We start from the raw sequence: 22,057 nt of genomic DNA on the forward strand, positions 1-22,057 counted from the left end.
TAGAGCGAGGTAGTGAGGGGATAAATAGAAGCTATCTAAGACAGAAGCTACCTAAGTCCCCTTCTTCTACCTGGAACTCACTCACGGAAACCCATTTCTCCTCTTAGATACTCAAGAAAGCAATGTTTACAAAATTATAAAAAACATTTTTATGATAGGTTAACATGGGAGCTTGCATACATAAGAAGTTCCAGAGGAGAAAACATGACATTCAGTTAAATGCAACATGGGCCAAAGAAGACACAGACCCCAGCTCTGAGAAGCATAAATTAGGATATTATGCACCTGACACATGCAGAATGTCCATTTTCTTTCCCATCAGAGTATGAAGTCCCCAACAACAATGAAGTCAATACAAAAAAAAGGTGACCTGATTTTACCTGGTGTAAAATTTTAGTTAGTACTACTAGCAAATTATGAAGTTTGGAAATTTGTTGTAGTATATAATAATTTAAAATTTACTCAAATTCCTGGTTTTTTTTTTGAGACAGTCTTGCTGTGTCACCCAGGCTAGAGTGCAGTGGCGTGATCTCAGCTCACTTTAGGCTCTGCCTCCCAGGTTCAAGGGATAATGCCTCAGCCACCAGAGTAGTTGGGACTACAGGTGTGCACCACCACACCCTGCTAATTTTTGTATTTTTTGTAGAGACGGGGGGTTCTCCATGTTGGCCAGGCTGGTCTCAAACTCCTGACCTCAAAGTGATCTGCCTGCCTTGGCCTCCCAAAGTGCTGGGATTATAGGCGTGAGACACCCCATACCTGGCTTCAAATTCCTTTTTTATCTTCATTCTCTACCTGAACAAATATTAATCTTTAAAATAATTTTAGAGACAGCACCTGATAATCAAAGACCAAGTGCTTTTATCAGTTATATAGTGACACACTGCTTGGATCAAGTGGAAAATATCTCAAAAATATAACGAAGTATCAAAAGCCTTAAAAATTTGCATATTTGGTAACCCAGCAATTCTAAGAATTTAAGAAAACAGTCATGGATGTACATGGGATTCAGTGAAGTGCTGTTTATAACTGTGAAAGGATGTAAATAGTCAAAATATCCAAGAGAAGATTAAATAAATTATGATTGAGTCATACAACAGAATAATAAACCAATAAAAATGATGCAGAAGACTATGCATGACCTGGAAAAGATGTTCCCAATATATTGTTAAGTGAAAAAAGCAGGTTACAAAACAGTATGCACAATATGAGCCCATTTTTATAAAAATATACATATTTAGCAAAGTAAAAGGACAAATGATATTTATCAAAATATTAACATTGGTTCTTTCAACATAGTAGGATGATTGTTGATTTTGCTTAACTACTCCCCCATTTTTTCCTATTTGAATTTACTATAATGAAGTTTGTTTTTTAAATGGAGAGTAGGAGATGAGGACATTATTAACCTCTGATTAGCCCAAATATACACCTAAAGGCTGCTTCTGGCAAAGTAAATGTTTCTGTTCAGCCTATATCTGGGAAATTGCTTCTACCTTATAAATTTGAGTGTCCTTCAAAGATGATATTCACTCCAACTTCCTTTTAGGCAAACTATACAATAGCAATTTTTGATATTAAAAACTTAAAAAAAAATCCCTCAAGTTAATTAACACCAAAAAGAATAGATGAGAAAATACAAATCCTCACTTTTCAAAAAGAAACAATCCAAGTACATACTACTAAATTATACAAAGTTACATTATCTACGTTTAGTTTATTGCAGAGATGAAGACAGCATACTAGAAGTTGGTGGCTTCTATTTCACACCGTTCACAGCACTCACTCTGTTCTCCATTTCATTCACTCACCCATGCAAAAGGTCTGTACACGCAATGATGTCTGATGTTTCTTGGTTTCCATAGTGTAACAGGAAACTTGACATTTCAATTAAAAAGGTAAAATGAAGACATTTACCATCAGACTATAAAACTCCTCTTCTGTAAGAGGATACTATAGTACTTGAAGATATGATTTGAAAAAAAATTATGTACCAAATGAAAGGGGCACCATTTCAAGAGCACTAGGACTACATTAAACTTAAATGTATTCCCACATTCTTAAAAATGTAACTCAAAACCAAATCTAGTCTTAAAAAAGCTCCAATAACTAAAACTACATTAACAGGCACGATGAACAGTGTAAACACTGTTAATGGGCACCAAGTTTAACAGGGCAGACAATATTTGCTTCTGCATTCACACTTATTCAATTACATTTTTTTTTAAATGATGCTGCTTAAACTATTAATGTTTTACCAAAAAAATAATAATTTTAATAAATACAGCAAATGCTAGAAATCTAGCTAGGTTATCATGCAAGGTATAACCAAGACAAACTCAAATTTATAATAAAGGCAACTTGCATTCAAAATGAACTCTACCCTTATATTTTATTAAAAGGGCAAACATCATGAATTAACCCAGCTGCTTACTTGAATTACAAAAGTAACATGATTCAATATGAAAATAAGAAACTGTCTACAAATCTCTGACAGTAATAAATTGCAATATACAATGCATACAGGAGTCATACAGAGCAACAAACTCTCGTACAAAACAAAAATATTTTAATACCTTTAAAATCCAAATTTTTCTTTAAAATCATTCATGAAAAAGATTCTCGAGTCAGAATTAACACCTCAATTAGTCAAGCATCAGGAAGCTACATTACAGCTATTAATATACAAAGATACATCTTTTCACCAGTCTTTCCTTCTGATGTCTCTGTTCCAGAATCATACAGACTCTCATTTCTCTACACTCCCCATTCCATCATTTCTTCAGATCATGAAAACTGAATTTGTTGAACACCAGAAATCTAAGATTAGAAAATTTAAATTGAGCAGAATTAAAGAAAAGGAGATTAAAAGCACCATATGCATATTATAAAAATTCATTGAATAAAAAGACAATAACAAGTAAGTCTAATTCCCATTTCTTGTATATCTTTCTAGAAATCTCCTATGCAAATATGAACATATGCTTATTTTTAACTATTAAGAGAACACTATATACTGTTATCTATATTGAGAAAACACAATTTTAATAACCTTCTTTATCAGGTCCTTAATAACATGTTGAAATTAACTATATCAATAGATATAATCAAAAAAAAATTTTTTTTTTGAGACAGAGTCTCACTCTGTTGCCCAGGCTGGAGTGCAATGGTGTGATCTCAGCTCACTGCAACCTCCACCTCCGGGGTTCGAGCGATTCTCCTGCCTCAGCCTCCAAGTAGCGGAGATTACAGGTACCCACCACAACGCCCGGCTAATTTTTGTACTTTTAGTAGAGACAGGGTTTCACCATGTTGGCCAGGCTGGTCTTGAACTCCTGACCTCAGGTGATCTGCCCACCTAGGCCTCCCAAGGTGCTGGGATTACAGGCATGAGCCATGGGGCCCTGCCGATACAATCAAATTTTTTAAGCATTTAAAATACAAAGGACTGTACCTGTTGATATGATGTTGTGTAAACCATAACATTTTGTTGTTGACCGTCTGTGGTTATTAAGCCAGCTGGTAACTGGTTAGCTAAAAGAAAAAAAAATTAGTTAAAGAGGGAAAAGAACTATATCTACTTTCTTGGGTTGTATCTTAAGGTTGTACCATTAATGTCTCATTACAATTCTGCCCTGTACCAATGATGTAGTCTTGGAAAAAATAATAAATCCTCCAATTTTCCATTTTAAAAAATGTTCCCTAAAAACCACATTATTTTATATTGCGTTTTTCAATTTTCCTATCTCTAACATGTACCTTAGCTAACTGCCCATGTGTACAAATCTGTAGACTGGATGAAGTTTCTGATTCATGATTAAACTACACTACACCATGAGGTTTGGCTGGGAGCAACATATAACTGAGCAGCATATAGTTTACATATGAGAAATATATATAATGAGAAATTTACTCAACATAGCCCTTTTATTTCACCAATATGACAATATGATACTCAATTTAAAAAAAAAGAAAACTGAGTTCAAATTTATTTAAATCATAAGATTTTATATTACAAACTACATTTCCTTAATATTCCTATCTCATATGAATCTTCACCAAAAACTAGGGGCTACGGAACTCAGTCAGAACTATCAGTGAAAGGTTATAATGTCTGCAGAATTAAACTTTTCTACACTTATCACTCACTGACTTCAAATAAAAGGGCATGAACTGATAAGAACTATTTAAAATAATGCTTTGTCAAAATACTCAGTGATGACATTCCAAAAATACCATTAGACACTCAGTATGAATCATCGCTAACAATCTACAAGACTTGTATTATAACAATGCTTACTAAATGCCTCCTCTGTAAGCTCTTCACTTAGTCCATCTGTAGCTGTGACTGCTCCACCAATTCCCTTTTCTCCTTTCATAGCCTGAGGAAGGAAAAAAAAAAGTCACTGATATTCAAATGAAATTGTCTTCCAAATGCGAATGCTTACTTATTGCCTAAAATTAGGAGCTTCTATTATTACAAACTCTAAGCACAGTATTTGTTAACACTTCTGGTTAATTACATATGAAGAAGGCTTTCAAAAGGCTAACTTTTAATATAAGCTGTAATCATTAACAAGACAGAGTTAGTAATGACCTAGAAAGCAAAGTATTCACAGATAAAAATAAATTATTCTAATTCCACACAATATCAAAGGGGTAAGAGAACTCTACTTACAGATGAAGAAGTCTGCAAAATACCACCAATATTGAGCTTATAAATCTACAAATGATCCAAGTGATCACTTAAGTATATATATGTCTCTCAGCCAACTGGGCAGTACTGTAGCAAGCTGAGAGTTAAAAATTCCTAAATTAATTTGGCCAAATACCTCTAGGTTCCTATGATACTGAAGATCTGTAAAAATACTGTCAGGAATTTACACATTCTTTTCCTACTTCAATTATTCCATGCAAATATCACTAATTTAATGGGATTCAAACACTAAAGATATTAAGAATATATTTTGAAAGTAATGTGAATCTGACACCTAAGCTGGCATGTAGAAATAAATATGCTGAACTCAATTGCTTTTCACAAAATCCATTCCTACAGGCAAAGATAAACCTAAGAAGTATAGAAGAATTCAATCAATAAGAAAGACATACGATTATACCTTCCTCTTTTTATTATCTAAAAGACTCCAACCTTACTACTTTTAATGCTACTTCTTTTAAATTAACAATAGCAGCAAGAAGTAACATTAATGAGCACTGAACATTATTTATTTAGTCCCATCAATAATTCTATGATATAGGTACTATTAGCCTCATTGTACAGATGAGGAAACCAAGGCCTAAAGTAATTAAATAATCTGTCCAAGGCCACAAAATGTGCATGTGGCAGAGCTGGGATTCAGCCTCCCGGTAGTCTGAATACAATGTCTGTGCCCTTAAATCATTATATAACTATGCTATAGTTAGTAATAAACAAAGGGAAAAAGAAAGGACTTTCTATTTAAGTACTGTAATATAAGTCAGTGATCCCCAATCCCCAGGCTGCAGACTGATGAGGGTCCGTGGCCTGTTAAGAACCCGGCCACACAGCAGGAGGTGAGGGTCTGGTAATCCAGCAGTACCACCTGAGCTCTGCCTTCAGTCAGATCAGCAGCCACGTCAGATTCTCATAGGCGCTCGAACCCTATTGTGAACTGCGCATGCAAGGGATCTTGGCTGTGTGTTCCTTATGAGAATCTAACTAATGCCTGATGATCTGAGGTGGAACTGTTTCATCCTGAAGCCATCTGCCCCTCGCACCCCTCCCCCGACCCCAGAGCGTGGAAAAATTGCTTTCCGCAAAACAGGTCCCTGGTGCCAAAAATGTTGAGGACTGCTGATATAAGCAATTAAATACTTCTGAGAAATGTTACATAATTTACTACAAAATGAATTTTTAAAACAAGTAATACATTTACAAAGTTAAAATAAATAATGTCTCTTATTTTCTTAAAAGCACAATGGGGGCCGGGCATGGTGGCTCACACCTGTAATCCCAGCACTTTGGGAGGCCAAGGTGGGTGGATCACCTGAGGTCAGGAGTTTGAGACCAGCCTGGCCAACATGGTGAAAACCCGTCTCTACCAAAAATACAAAACTTAGCCAGGTATGGTGGTGCGTGCCTGTAATCCCAGCTACTCAGGAGACTGAGGCAGGGGAGTTGCTTGAACCCTTGAGGCAGAGGTTGCAGTGAGCCGGGCAACACAGCGATATTCCATCTCAAAAAAAAAAAAGAAGAAAAAAAAAAAGCACAATGGGAGACATTTTATTTACCTCTCTGAATTTCTGAAGGTATAATTTCAGAGGTTCCACATAACTGTCAAAGCCTAAAGTAGACATAGCAAAGAGAATATCTTCTCCATTGATTGTTTTCCGTTTCTCTTGATGGCACCTTTCACTTGCTTCAGATGTTATAAAACTGATGAACTCACTTACACATTCTTGAACACATTCTTTGGCATCTTTTGCAATCTGAAGAGAAAATCATAGGTAAATTACAGAAACTATAACCATCACCTTCCTAACAACCTACAAAAATGAAAGCCTATTCAGAAGAACACATCCACTTTGTGACTATTTAATCTCTTAAATATATGTTATAACATTAACACAATGTGTGCTATCAAAAGTCCACACCTCAGAGTCAGAATAAAAACTCAAATACAAGTGAGAGAAGCCTTGACAACTATTTACAGAAAACAAATCTAATTTAGATGTAAAAGAGTGCCGGGCAGGGTGACTAACGCCTGTAATCCCAGCACTTTGGGAGGCTGAGGCGGGCGGATCACCTGAGGTCGGGAGTTCAAGACCAGCCTGGCCAACATGGCGAAACCCTATCTCTACTAACAGTACAAAAAATTAGCTGGGCATGGTGGCAGGTGCCTGTAATTGCTGCTACTCAGGAGGATGAGGCAGGAGAATTGCTTGAACCCAGGAGGCAGAGGTTGCAGTGAGCCGAGATTGAGCCATTGTACTCCAGCCTGGGCAAAAAGAGCGAGACTCCGTCTCAAAAAAAAAATTAAAAATTTTTAAAAAAGATATAAAACGGCAATCACTGGATGTTCCTACCACCCCACAGAGGATGAAAACTTACTAACTCTGTGCCCCTGGAAACTCCATTCCACCATGCATATTTTGTGGGCGACTTAGGTACCACTTCTCCGCCCTAGCATTTCCATGAATAAAGACACCAGAAAACAAAAAGCAAAACAGGAACTAAAAAACTGAATTCACATAAGGCTTGGAAAAGAGAGAAATAATAACATACAGTGACTTTGACTTTTTTATTATTTGGGATACACAGTGTCAGATACAGGTTTTGAATTTACTAAAAAGCCTGCCTAAAGAAGCACACATCTGCCACTTCATTATAAAAACAATTTTTCCCTTAAGGGTCTGGGGTCTAAAAATGAAACTCCAATGGACTAATCAAGCAATTGCAAAGCCACTTGTAACAGCAATACCACTCAAAATCCCTGCTGAAACACACTGTCTTTCACCGCCATGCCTATTTTCCATACTGGAGAAAGTAAACAAGAACTGCATAAATGCAGTCAAGCAAGATAATATAATGTGAGCCACATATATAAGTTTAGATTCTCTAGTAGCCATATCAAAAAAAATAAAATTAATTTTAATATATTTAATTTAACCCAATATACCCAAATTATTACCATTTAATTTAAACATAGAATCAATTTTTAAATGAGAAATTTTAATTCTTTTTCTTTATACTAAGTCTTCAAAATCTGGTGTTTTAAATTTACAGCACATCTCCATTCAGACCAGCCACATTTCAGGTGCTCCTGAGCACGTGGCTTGTGGCTACGGTACTGACCAGCGGCATAACCGGTCATACATAGCCTATGTAAGCAATAATCAGCATTTGTGCTTTTTTTTCCTTAAAACATAAGGACAAAATTCTCAAACTGTAAGTTCTAGGCTTAGTGATATATTTTAATAGCATATTTATTTGTAAGCTTTATTACTTCCATAAGTCTTTTTAAACTATAAAATGACAGAAAAATTACCAATAGTAAATGACATAAAACGTGTGAATTTTAATTCAGACCAAGCGATGAGCAGTGACAATGAGTTTTAAAAGTTCTAAGAAGACAAAACTACTTAAGAAAAAAAAAACATTATCAGTTTAAATGTATCTTAGTATCTATAATTATGTAAAAATAGCTGTTTCCAAATACCAGGATTTGTTTTGGAAAATTCTTATTACACCTATATCAGACCAATATGACCTAAATTTGCTGCAACATTATAGAAGTTACAGCTTCAGGCCGGGCACAGTGGCTCATGCTTGTAATCCCAGCTACCAGGGGAGGCCGAGGCAGGAGAATTGCTTGAACCCGGGAGGTGGAGGTTGCGATGAGCCGAGATCACACCATTGCACTCCAGCCTGGGCAACAAGAGCGAAACTCCATCTCAAAAAAAAAAAAAAAAAGAAAAACTTACAGCTTCATACACCCAAACCTGATAGTTCTGACAACGCACCTATTTTTTAAAACAGTCGGGCCAGGCACGGTGGCTCATGTCTATAATCCCAGCACTTTGGTAGGCCGAGGTGGGTGGATCACCTGAGGTCAAGAGTTCAAGACCAGCCTGACCAACATGGAGAAACCCCATTTCTACTAAAAATACAAAATTAGCCAGGGCGTGGTGGTGCATGCCTGTAATCCTAGCTACTCGGGAGGCTGAGTCAGGAGAATCGCTTGAACCTGGGAGGTGGAGGCTGCAGTGAGCGGAGATTGTACCATTGCACTCCAGCCTGGGCAACAAGAGTGAAACTCTGTCCCCCCCGCAAAAAAAAAAAAAACAGTCTAAATTCTATTTTATCTGCCTCCAATAAGTGGGAGAGAGGAGAACATTTAGGGACATGACAGAATTGAAAATGGGACACTGTTCAGTAACTGTGTATGTAGACATGAAAGAAATATTTGATTTGCTGAAAGCCTGAATGATTGAAATCAACAGCTAACTGTACCCATGACCTATGAATTCATGTAGTTTCGTATTTCCCTTGAAAAAACCTAGTTAAATTTCTCCTCTACGTTACCTTTCCCGTTTGAGGTATGGCATTTTTCATTATCCTAGCCACGTTTGCTATTGGAAGATATATATCTTGTTCTCTGAAACTTTCTTTTGAACCATTTGTGTCTTCATGATCATTCATGCTGTCCTCAGTATCTAAAGAAATAAAAATATTTAGGTTTAAAGCTTCTTATTATTTCTATTTCAAGATAGAAAAAACTACCAAAGTGATTCAGAATAAAATCATTCTGGTTCACCTCTTAACCATTATTTAGGGATTAGGATAGCAAGTCTCTTCACAATTTTTACAGAGCCAGAACTGAACTTTTTAAATTAATTTCAGACTCACTGCCTAGAACACTTTTTATCCTCAAATATACCTGCTAAAATCCTACTTGCCCATTCTCCAAAAATCTCAAATAACATCTCCATAGCACCTTCAAAAATGATCTTTTCTTTCATAAAATATAAGTGCTTCTCTATGCCTTTTCTCTTACACATTTTTAGAATTTTTATTATTCCTCATTTCTCCTATTAGATTTTTGCTACTTAATGTCACGAATCAGCTTTGTGTTTCCTACAGCTTGGTACAGCACCTTCCACAGAGTAGGTACTCATAAATATTTATTACATGACTTAGCTATAAAACTTACAGACCGTAACCTATGGCTCCTTCAATATTGCTAGATTAAGAGGTTGTATGTTTCTCCAAACCCAAGTTTATATAAACTCATTTATGTAAAAGTCTATATAAAACTTTTAAAGTTGATATAAAGTTGTCTTGTCTGTATAAAGTTTATATAAAATTCTATAAAGAATGGAAAAACTGGACTTGAATATTACTGATCCAGTTGGATTACTAATGTAACTAGTTTTTGAACAAAGCTATAGCAGTGATCCAACTGTTCATACAAAAAGTGACTTTTCAAATTATATAAATTTAGCTATAACTGAAGCTTGCACAGTACCAATAACATCCTTTTATGACTAAATGCAGTATCCTGTAAGTAAACTGCCCACTCTTCATATGTACTAAGTAGGCAAGGCACTTAAGTTGATTCAATTTATGTTTTTATGTGTTTAAAGTGATGTTATCAGAATTAATTTATTTGAATATCTGTCTCAGGATGAAATTAATCCCTCTGGCAAGTTTCTTCTAAAAATATATCTCAATTTTTAAAAATTTTACATATCAGGCCAGCTGTGGTGGCTCATGACTATAATCCCAGCATTTTGGGAGGCCGAAGCAGGCAGATCATCTGAGGTCACGAGTTCAAGACCAGCCTGACCAACATAGCGAAACCCTGTCTCTACTAAAAAAAAATTAGCTGGGCGTGGTGGTGGGCGCCTGTGATCTCAGCTAATGGGCAGGCTGAGGCAGGAGAATCACTTGAACCCAGGAGGCGGAGGTTACAGTGAGCCAAGATTGTGCCACTGCACTCCAGCCTGGGTGACAGAGCCAGACTCATCTCAAAAAAAATAAAAAATAAATTTTTTTTTTTTACAAACCAAAATGCCACAAAAGTAAATTATTTCTGATAAGCCAACATAACACTGCCTTTCTTTTTTTTTTTTTTTTTTTTTTGGAGACAGGGTCTCACTTTGTCACCCAGGCTGGAGTGTGCAGTGGTGCAAACATGGCTCACTGAAGCCTCTACCTCCCAGATTCAAGCGATCCTCCCACCTCAGCCCCCAGCCCCCTAAGTAGCTGGGACTACAGGTACATGCCACCAAGCCCAGCTAATTTTTTAATTTTTTTGTAGAGGTAGGGTTTCACCATGTTGCCCAGGCTGGTCTCGAACTCCTGAGCTCAAGTGATCTGCCCACCTTGCCCTCCCAAACTGCTGGGATTATAGGCGTGAGCACCATACTGAGCTAACACTACCATTCTAATACCTGACATAGTTCAAAGTTAATATTGAATGAAAACCAAAAATAAATCATAAGTGCAAGAAATATAATAGCTAGAAATTTAACTCACCCTCTAAATAATTATTTTAGTTACCCTATCAATTGATTATAAATTTCTCATTTAACATTTTAACAGGAAGTCAATAACAAATTTTAAAAGAAACTGTACAGATTTTAGACAAGGTGTATTTTTATAGTAAAAGTCTTTTCAAGGACTCGTTCTTTTGAAGACTATTTCTAATAAAAATAGCATGGTACGCCTTTTTAGACTTTCTCATTGAACCGTAACACAAGATTGTAAATTTCCTATAAAGACAAAAGTAACCTAGAACACCATATTAATGAAATGTCCACTTTCTAACTTGCTTCAACTTGTGAATTTGGTTCTAATTGTGGCTTGCTTACCATCATGAGGCTGTATAACATAATGACTTCCTCCAATATAGTCTGCAGAGATTCCTAGTTGAGAAGCATCTGTTGTAGAACTGTCACCATCCATCTATGAGGAGAAAAACAGTTTTTCAATACTTTTCAAAGTACTAACAAATGTAACAGATTCAACACTTATAAACTGTCACAGGATGATGGGTCAATTATACTTTTCATAGCCTTAAGCTTACTAAAAGAGAATTTATATTTCTTTTTTTAAAAATTAATTATTTTTTTGAGACAGGGTCTTACTCTGTGGCCCAGGCTGGAGTGTGGTGGCGTGATCACAGCTCACTGCAGAATCCACCTCCCAGGCTGAAGCAATCCTCCCACCTCAGCCTCCTGAGTAGTTGGACTACAGGCATGCACCACCACGCCTGGCCAATTTTTTTGTATTTTTAGTAGAGACAGGGTTTTGCTATGTTGCCCAGGCTGGTCTGGAACTCCTGGGCTCAAGCAACCCGCCTACCTCAGCTTCCCAAAATGGTGAGATTACAGGCATCGGCCACCGCAACCAGCCTATATTTCTTGATTTGGAAACTTTCCCACAATTTGTCCACGATTCAAGATTTCCCTATCCATCTTCCATAAGTGATAAGCATAAGGCCAATAGCGACAAGGAAATGAATCTAAAGCATATGCCTCTTTCTTTTTAAGTGCATAATCTTCAAATATAGTACCACAGGCAACCCTGACTTACAACCTAATTTATCCCTGGAATGATGATCAGCTTAGTAAAGCTGTACACAGTGTCATGCGCCTGTAGCCCCAGGTGCTCAGAAGCTGAGGCAGGAGGACTGCCTGAGCTCAAGAGTTCCAGACCAGCCTGGTCAATGTAGTGAGAACCTGTCTCTTAAAAAAAAAATCAGCTTAAGTCATCAACTGGAATTTACCTGTATCCATCACCTCCAGCTCTCCTGCTAAACCCTGATTTTCCTTTTGCTCCTGCTGCAAACTTTCTCTGCTTTCTCATAGAAGTTCCAAAATAGACAATGTCTCTGTTCAAACTGTTACTTGGTATAAGAAGCATGTGGATTCTCTGCACAATTCTGTACCCAGGCAAGCCAAAATTACAGCCATGTTTTGAATGAACCCATAAACTCCTGATTCTAGTCAAAGGTTAATTTTCTCTCCCCCTGCCAAATCAGGGCCAGGTGTGGCTCATGCCTGTAATCCCAGCACTTTGGGAAGCTGAGGTGGGAGGATCACTTGGGCCCAGAAGTTCAAGATCAGCCTGGGCAACACAGTGAGACCCTGTCTCTAAAAAAATAGAAATTAAAAAATTAGCCAGGCATTGTGGCATGTGCCTGTAGTCCTAACTACTTGAGAGGCTGAGGTGGGAAGATCACTTGAGCCTAGGAGGTTGAGGCTGCAGTGAGCTGTGATCACACCACTGCATTCCAGCCTCAGTGACAGAGTGGGGTCAGGAGGAGGGGTCAGGAAGATCTATGTATAAAGATAGGAAAATTACCTGCACAGACAAGAATAAGAGTTAAAATTCCTATTTAAAAAAAAAAGCCTGCTTAATTAATTTTGCTGAGAGCTAAAAGAATTCCAAGAGGGAAAGTCTGGAAAAAAGTAAATCATAAGCCCTGAACTGGCTCCATTCAATTTCACCAACATGGCAGATCCTAGAAGGCTTTCTGTTTTGCAAATACTACTACTCAAAATAAAATATCTGTGACTGAAAAAATGTTAAATGCATTATCTGAATAAAAAGTATAGCAAAAATCAAGTGTAATTCATATATACTTTCAGGCTGAACAAAGAAGAGAAATTTGACCCTTCATTAAGGCCCAGGACCCAGTATAAACTTAATGTTATTAATTGCAAAATTTTAGTCCTTGTATAACACGTCTTCTCCATCTCTGTTGAATTTTTATTTAATATTAAAATACTGGGCTAGTTTCCAGGTCTTCAATAACATGGCATTTCTTTCATGCATCTGTTGACTGTGATGCCTAATATAACTGTAGATAGAGACACATTTCTATAATTTATATAGTTGTTATAAGGGGGTAGAAAATAGAATTTACAGACCTTTAGTAATCTGTGAACATAGGATACCTATTTGATACTTTTTAGTAGCCTCTAAGAAGTAAACAACAAAGTCAGTGACCTGATTCTGACTCTCCTACTGATACCCTGAAAATAAGCATCCCTGCCAATTAAATGTATTTCCATATAAAATGTAAATAACAATACCACCCTCCCCATCTTAAACTAACACAAATAAATGTGAAACAGTGCTCGAAAATCAACTGCTATTTTGATCGTAAAATGCTAACGTACTAGGAGAGTATCCTTCAATAGACATGATGGATTTTTTTACAGCCATGAAAGAATGGTCAGTTATGATACCTGTGAGTTGACTAGCTTTTACAATAACCTAAGGAAGATCGAGGTGCAGGAGACAGGACCAAAGTGGTTGTTTCAGAACCTACAATTGGAAACAAACTTTGGTTGGGGGTGGGGAGGGCAGGCGGTGGGTTGGGAAGAATAACAGAAATTCTTTCCTGAATGAGTGTTTACATGATACAGTAAGCCTTTTAAAATTGGCTATGAGCAAGACACTGTTCAAATAACCAAGCGGATCTGGGAGATGAATTAATTTAGAAATATAACACAAACAAAAGTATTAAAGGAAAAAAGTTTAAATCATATTATCTTGTCATGCACTGGAATTAGCAACAAGATTATCATTTGGACTAACAGCATTAGCCTCTCTAAACCTCAGTCTTCTAAAAGTGAAGATAAAAGTATTTCCTAGAGTTGTCAGAATTAAATAAAGACTAGAAAGCTGCTAAAGACAGTGTTTGGCACGTAGTGTACCCCATAGACATTCGATCTCATCCTCCCTCCTTTGAAGAGAAGCCGCACATCATCTGCTTAACTGTATGTGTCTTCGGTTCCGCAAGTTTTAGCTTTCTATCATTTCACACCTTCTGTCTTCCTTTCCTCTATCTTTCTACCATTAAAATCCTGCCCCAGACTTTAATCCCAGTGTTCTCTATCCTCCTTTAATCTTTCTGATTTATCCTTTCTGCAATTCAAAAACAAATGTTCTGTTCTTTAAAGCTCTATGGCACTTAGTACCTTTCACTCAATAAGTCAACCTAATCTTTGATGCTTAGAATATGCCAGCCATTTGCCTATAATGATGGAAAAAAACTTGCTAGATGCATCCCAAAGGTTTTTTCTAGGTCTAAAACATCCTATAAAAATTTATAAAACAGACTGTAGATTGTCAGTAAGCCAGCCAACAAATATTTACTGAGTGAGCGCTTAGTATTTACCAGGTCCATGCTATGTGCTGGTCACGTAGCTGTCAACAACAGACAAGGTCTCTGTCCTCAGCTTGCAGGACAAATGTTACATAACCTGGGAGGCAGGATGAAGGGGTAGAGAACAGAGCCTATTAGTCCTTCCAGGACACAGGCTCTGGAATCGAATCACCTAGTTTGAATTCCCTGCCACTTACCATGAGACCTTGAACAAGCTGGATGAGAACAAGACTTAACCTCCCAGGGCTTCTGTACAGGTTAGGAGCTAATCCATGTAAAGACAGCATAGTACAATGGGCATACTCAGTAAGTGGTATATATAGCTATTAAAATAATTACAAATAATTAAGTAATTGCTAGTGCCAAGTACGAAGAAAAACAAAGATGTTTTGTTATGTGCTATGTGAGTTTACTCCAAAAGGGACCTCACTAGTCTGAGGGGTCAAGAAAGGCTATCTTAGGAAATGACATTGAAAATGAGACTGACAGATGAATAGAAATCAGTCAGGCAAAAAGAAAGGTGGGAAACAAATGTTCCAGGCAGAGAAAACCAAGAAATACAGTACTGGTGGATTGGAAGGAGCTAAAGAGAGGCTAGATCAAGCAGTGTCCTGTGGACAAGAGGAAATCAAAGAGTTTTAAGCAGAAGAGCACAAATCACATTAAAAAAAAAAAAATCCCTCTGGCTACAGTTCAGTACAGAAACTGACCTGGAGGGGAGCACAAATAGGCACAGAAGACCAGTGAGGACTATAATGCTGCAGTCAGGGCATGACTTCAGGCAAGATAATGATCATTTTAGCATCAGGTCTGGGCGAGAGCGCTGGAGATCAAGAGAAGCAGAACTAGACAGCTTTTTAGTAGGTGACTTGGTGACTGACTGATAGAGATACAGGAAGACCAAGGATAATGCTGGGATTCTTGCAGCTGGAGAGACAGACAGCTGTCACCGCAGAGAATGGGAAAGGAAAGGGAGGGGAGTGCTGGACAGTGTAAGCCTAGCTGAAGCTAACGACCGTGAATTTACAGTGGTGCCAGTATGTCCAGTGTGACACTTGAAAGGCCTGATATGAGAATACAAAAGCGAAAGTGTTGGATTTCATCCAGGTAATGAGGCTGGAAGAGCACAGCATGTAGGATAATGACAAGGGGACAATGATGAATCGTTAGACCCAAGGGAACTGATAAATATGGACAAAGAATGGTTAAATCCCAATAAATTCATTTTAATGACTATTCTCATTATTTAGTTGAATTGACAGAATTATTCTTGAAAATATTATTTGAAATAAACAGGTAGTGGGCTAAGCTAATAAATCTTTATTTTTTTTGATGTAGCCATATTTAAACTATGCTAATAATTTGTTCCACAAACAAATACTGCCCTCTTTAATGTTTACATTTATTGAACACTTTCTAAATTTCTCATGCAATGTTTACAAGCCTGTGACGCAGGTGAGAAAACTGAGGTATACGAGGCTAATGATTCGCCTGAGGTGACACAGTAAATGGGACTGAAATCCAGGGCCTCAGATGCCAACTACTCTCTACAGCATTCCTGCCTGGTAGTTTTTCATACAGTCTTTACACCTACTTCTTTAATTTGTCCCCTTTACATTCTAAGGCTACTGATTATACACTGAAAACATTGAAATTAGCTTCTCAAACCAGGATGGTGTTTGTGAGATGGTTAAGAAGCACACCCTGGACGACAGTGAGGAGCACTGGCTCTTAGGACCGATTTCATGGGTTTGAAGCTTGGCTCCCCATTTATGAGCTCTCTTTGTGTTTTCAGCTTCCCCATTTTTAAAGTGATGTTGCTATGAGGAAGCTATTGTATAAAAAGCACTTAGCAAAGTGCAAGATACATAGTTAAGAATTCGACAAATGTAATCTTAGTATTGCCCCCTCAAATACGGTTCTCATTATTCTTCCAGGCCGAGATTCTTCTCTCTCTTAATTTACCCGTTTACCTATTTTCTGGATTACATTCCTTTTATCTATCTGAGGATAAGAAATAATACAAAGATTCCTCTTCTCTAATGTATCTTCAATCCTCCTTACCAGCTCCTTCACTCTTCCTTAAACATGCTTAGTCTCCCTCATTAAGCACACAGAAGTACACAGAGATATATAAAATCTTAATTCTGCCCCATACCCTTGCCTAGCTACCATTCTTGCCCTGACAGTTGTTAAGACACCTCTTCATTCCTATTTAAACTCCTGAACATGTACTTTTTAACCCCAACCCAGAATGAAACCACTCTTAAAAGCTGCCAGTGATCTCGTCCTCATCCTGCTTGACTGTTCTTTGTAGTGCTGGCTACTGCTCACCACACATTTATGCTTGGAATTCTCTCCTACTCTGATTTCCAAAGCAACATTCTTTCCTCCCCACCCCCTAATTGTTTCACCCAAGGTTATCCTTCTCTTTCTTCCCTTATTTTCTTAGTGAACTCACTAAGTATCACTTCTACGCTCTTAAATGCCAAATCTACAACCAATATCCTGCTTGCTATTCAAGCAACCCATGCCTGTAGGGCATGTCTAATATCCCATCACTGCAAATTTAAGATACTGGGAAATGAAACTCACCTTGCCCCATCCCCTGCAAGGGGCAAGGAGGGAGGTTTCCCTTTCCACTATTGTAATTCTACTAAGAAGAATACCAGCCCTTCACTCTGCCCAGCCAAATATACCAGCATCATCTTAGGTTCTTCCATCTCCTTCAAGCTCTACCTCATCTATTACCTCTTTAAAAATGTCTCCTAGATATGCTTTCCCTTTCCTATTTCCACTGGATTATAACATATTGTTATAAGACTAATCTCACCACAACACCAGTTCTATACTCTTGAACCTATTCTCAAAGGTTCCTAAAGGCTTCCTGTGTCAAATCCAAACCTCATTTTCATGACTTCACATGACAGATCGCACATTTAACCTAACCAAACCTGTTTCCTACTCTTCCCTATCTTCATGGTTAATAAAAATCTTTGTGCTAGAATGTGCTTTATTTAGGGATCACTGAGTGCATTTCTTTCATTTTAGGAGTGAAGCAACCACAGCTCAAAGAAGCTGTAACACACCCGAGGTTACAGATAGAGTAGCACATCCAGAATTAAATATCCAGAGGGGCCAAGTGCTTTCTCTTTCCTACATTATCCTTTGAGATCTACCCTGGACCATGCACCTCTACTCCCAATCCCCTAAACTTAAGTTGCCCATCCTGCCATCAGGCTTTTGCTTTTGGTGACACCCTTCACCAATCCACTCCCACCCTCTATTTCAAGGCTCAGTTCAAGTGCGGGATCCCTCTGTGACATTCCCAAGTACCCAGGTTCACCATGCCTCTCTTCTTCCCACATCTACTGCACTTAAGAGTTAGCATTTTCCATTCTGGGCATAACTGTCCCCTAAGTATTCAATTAATTGGCTAAACAGACAGCCCCTTTACCGCTGAGACAGGCTACCCTGTAGCCTCAACGGCACTTAGGGACCCATGGGAAATAATATATGCAAGAAGCTGAAAATAAGGAAGCAACAGGAATGAGCAGAGGTACTGTCTGTCTAGACTTGAAATGCATTCATTCTACCAGGCACCTCCAGTATAAATTGGTTACAATTTTATTTCCAGCCAATTACTATTCAAATCTAATTAACAACCAAAATGGTAAAATATACTTACTGTCATGAAATACTGTCAGAACCGTGTTGTCAGTGATGCTGAAGAACACCTATCTAAAAAGGTGTCTAATCTTTGTGATCTCAACCTAAAAGATAAACATCTATTAGGACCTAACATCTTTCAGTAGTAAAAATATATCAAATGTATCACTTATAGGCTTTTTTTCTCATAAAATTAAAGAGAGCTTGTATAATTTTGACTACTATTCTTAATCAATGGAGTACATGGTATAAAATAGTATAAAAAGGCATCCAATAAATGTTTGTTGACTTGAAAGATTTTGGAGAACTTAAAAACAAGTTAATTCCATGGGGAAAGGAGAAAATGGCTTTTCCAACATAACCCTGAATTTAGCCATATTCATCATAAACATTCATTACAATACACCAAATAGGGACCAAATTATAATATGCAAGAGACCAAAAATTATACATCTAAATTACTTAAAACATTAGCACCCAAGATGCGAACACACCCCTTATCAACTTAATTTTTTGGTGATGGTTTTCTTAAATGTTTCAGAGTAACATTTAGGCATTTTATAGCTCAAGAAGAGGAAAAAATTATCTGAGAATATAATGCTTTTCAATTAAGAACCTCAGATTATACTGTAATGAAGATACATTCTGCACTGAAAAGATATCAAAAAAGCAACACAATCAAGACCCTTATTTATAATTTTGAAGCACCACCATTTTTGACTAAAATTGCATCGAAATAGCACTTCAGTCTCACTGTAAGGCATAAATAGCTGAATAAATTAGTATCAACTGCAGTGTTACAAGTTTCATTTCTCGTTTGCTCCATTCTCTTAAAGGAAACAATTAAATGGGGGAGGGGTAGGATGCCAAAACAAAAACACATCCTTTCAGTGTTAATTTTAAAGGGAGAAGATATACTGATATGCATCCAAGCATGAAATCTAGCAAATCGCAGAAAAAACTGTAGCTACTGAATTGAAAGTTTTTAATGCCACTAAAAGGGTCCAGGCAGCAAAGACTGCTTGACGTTTGCTATAATATTAAAAGTAATTTATAATTTCTTTTCAAATATTAATAGTATCTTCTAACCCCAAAACTGCTCAGCAAAGTCCTTCCTTGTAACGAGAAATGTTATTTTTTAAAGGGTGTCTTTGAAAAATAAGCCCTCAGAACACTTAAAACATGGGAGCTATATTTATGTATTTTGCTTGGAATGGGGGAGGGGGGTGTGGGCAAGGGAGTCACACCACACCACATTCACTCACCCAAATAGTTGATTCAGTATATATTTAGACTCAGTACATTAAAGAAAAACACTGTCACCTCATATGGTATATATTTTCTTAAGGGCAGGTTGCTATATGTAAAAGCTCAAGGGAATGCATACATCTGTTTAATGTTTTAAGAAATGCAAATTTGTATCCAAGAAAAGCAGTAGTCCCTTCCTCCACCCTCCATTCTTTGGCATCAACAACCAGAGTTTTGCATCAATATACAGTAATCCTTAAATTAAGATACAAGAGCAATGCAGGGAAGGAATAATTTGCCTTTTAAGGAATTTTGGTTAAACTTTCAATACTTTACAAATAAAACCCCCACTGATTAGTGCCACTGATATTGATCCGTTTGCTTTCATCACTTTATGTTGCTGATTAGTTTCCACACTAAGAGAGATGAAACCACCCCAGTGATTTTTGGCACGAACCACGGAACTATGGGGTCCATGCGGGTTAGTTGGGATGCCATTTTTTTTTTAAAGGTCGTAGGCTACCTAACCTTGTTTAAATTATCCTGTTACAGTGCTTTGGGCGAGATTACGATTTGTGGGTGCTCTGTAATTCTTTGTTCTCTAAGACTACCGTTCCTTAAGGCCCTGCATATCCTCCCGCCTCCCACCACTAATGATTAAAACCTTAGTCCAATCCGAAGGGCTTCCTTCCCACCTTCGGGGCAAGTCCAGGGACCACAAGCCGCCAGATGGCTGCATTCTTTACGCGCAAACCAGGCTGCGGGGAAGCTAAAGCCATGCCTTCCTCCCCACGCAGGTGCCTGGGTGGCCCCGGCCCCACGGCCCGGTCAGGGCGACCTGTCAGCCCTGCGAGTGCCAGGAGGCCACCCCCAGAGCGCATCCCCTGACTCGCCCGGCCGCCCCGGCCCCGCGCCCAACGCCTGCCTCCCACCCGCCGCGCGGCCCCCGGGATGTGCGGGTAGACAAAGCGCCGGGCCCCGCCACAGCCCCGCGGGCGGGAGGGGGACGCCCCCGGGGACTCGCGCCGCGGCCGGGGCTACGGGGCCAGGGCCCGGGCCGCGTCTCCCGCCCCTCGGCCGGCTCCCCGCACAAAATGGAGCCGGCCCGGGACGCCGTCGAGAGCGGGGCCCCGACGCAGCCCCGCGGCCCCTCCTCGGCCCCGGGCCCGGAGCTCAACGGCGGCGGGCGGGAGGCGGCCTGGCCCGCGTCCCGCCGCTCCTCAGCCCGGCGCACAAAGAGCCGCGCCGCGGCCCCGCGCCCGCTCCACGGCCCGGCCCTCTGCGGGAGCGGCCTCGCAGGCGCGGGCCCCGGCCCCGGTCCTGGCCCGCGCGGGAGGGCGGGAGGCGAGTGCCCCCGGCCGCGGCGGCGTTGGCGGCGGGGACGGCGCCGGGAGGAGACGGACATTTCATTCGAGCTAAAGTGGAGTCGGTTTAGGAGCGATCATTGGCCGAAGCGAGACACAAACCTCCAATGCAGCCCTGGTTGGCTCCCGTCTCCAATCGGCTGTTTGGTTGGACAGAAAATGGCTGCGAAGGAACCAGTCCCAGCGCGGAGCTCCGCTTCCAGGACTCGGCCTCCCCTCCCTCCGCCGCGGGCCGCTTCCCTCGGCGCGACACCCTCCCTCCGCGCCGCCCGCGCGCCCGCCAGCCGCGGCCCCGCCCCTCCCCTCCCCGCCCCGCCCCCGGCCCCGCCCCGCTCTCCTGTGAGGCCGCCGCGCCGCTCCCGATGCTGCTCCTCTAGGCGCGAGGTCTTCCAGGGCCCTGCCCGGGCGCGCTGTTCGGGTCTAGGCGGGCCTCCTTCCCGGTGCTGACCAGGGCCTGTGCGAAGCGGGATCTCTTGGGCCTCCCTCCCTTTGTCACCCCTTCCCCCGCCACGTGGAGGTGTCTCAGCCGCCCGAGCTCAGCCTGCCTGCGCCTGGATTTTTAAGAAGGGGAAACCAAGGACAGAAGCCGCCCCCTAGGACGACGCGCCCGGGCCACCGGGAGGGTCTGAACGGCGGGGACCTCCTGGAGCGCCTTCAGTGCCTCGTGTTTTCTTTCCTGGGGTCCCTGTTAGCGTCGCCGCATGCACAGCGCTCCCTGTCATTTGGTCCCTGAGCTTGGGTGTTTTTCACATTTCATCTAAAGATGCAGACCCCTGCTAAGTCTAGCCAGCCTTCACCCTGAATCTTGAACTTAAGATGCTGCATTTTCCACCCACCCCCACCCCTCTAGTAGCTGCAGATTGACAAGCGGCTTTTCCCAACCAGATGACATTTTGGCTGCAAGAATCCGTGGCCCGTTCTTGCCTCTGTGCAGCCAAGCTCCTTCGCTGTCTTTCTCAAACTGCAGTCCCCGGTCCAGCTTCGCTTAGCAGTGACCATCCCAGAGGTGGGTAATCCAACACCACTCACTGCAACTGGAGCTGGGGATGGCGTGCCCTCTGCTTCCACTAACCGAGTGGCCTGCACCACATTAAACTCTCCAGCTTTGATTAT

The 22,057-nt window shown here is 40.0% G+C and overlaps 1 protein-coding gene across 7 annotated transcripts; it reads right to left on the reverse strand.

Annotated features, from left to right (window-relative positions):
* Positions 1 to 1,000: 1,000 nt before the first annotated feature.
* NFYB (nuclear transcription factor Y subunit beta) lies at positions 1,001 to 21,227 on the reverse strand. Of its 7 annotated transcripts, none has more exons than XM_054444184.2 (9): positions 21,047 to 21,194; positions 18,352 to 18,436; positions 14,676 to 14,760; positions 11,356 to 11,449; positions 9,065 to 9,195; positions 6,271 to 6,468; positions 4,301 to 4,382; positions 3,455 to 3,534; positions 1,001 to 2,820 (listed from the first exon to the last, which is right to left on the reverse strand). In XM_054444184.2, the coding sequence occupies exons 3-9, from the start codon at positions 14,682 to 14,684 to the stop codon at positions 2,788 to 2,790; spliced, it is 627 nt and encodes a 208-aa protein (XP_054300159.1). In that variant the 5' UTR covers positions 14,685 to 14,760; positions 18,352 to 18,436; positions 21,047 to 21,194; the 3' UTR covers positions 1,001 to 2,787. The 7 variants fall into 7 exon arrangements, 6 of the variants coding, with proteins under 6 accessions (XP_054300159.1, XP_054300160.1, XP_054300161.1 ...); XM_054444185.2 differs by lacking the exon at positions 21,047 to 21,194 and adding an exon at positions 20,276 to 20,935; XM_054444186.2 differs by lacking the exon at positions 21,047 to 21,194 and adding an exon at positions 20,245 to 20,935.
* Between the last annotated feature and the right edge of the window lie 830 nt (positions 21,228 to 22,057).

The sequence above is a fragment of the Pongo pygmaeus genome, chromosome 10 (assembly GCF_028885625.2).
Source record: "Pongo pygmaeus isolate AG05252 chromosome 10, NHGRI_mPonPyg2-v2.0_pri, whole genome shotgun sequence".
Lineage (NCBI taxonomy): Eukaryota > Metazoa > Chordata > Mammalia > Primates > Hominidae > Pongo > Pongo pygmaeus.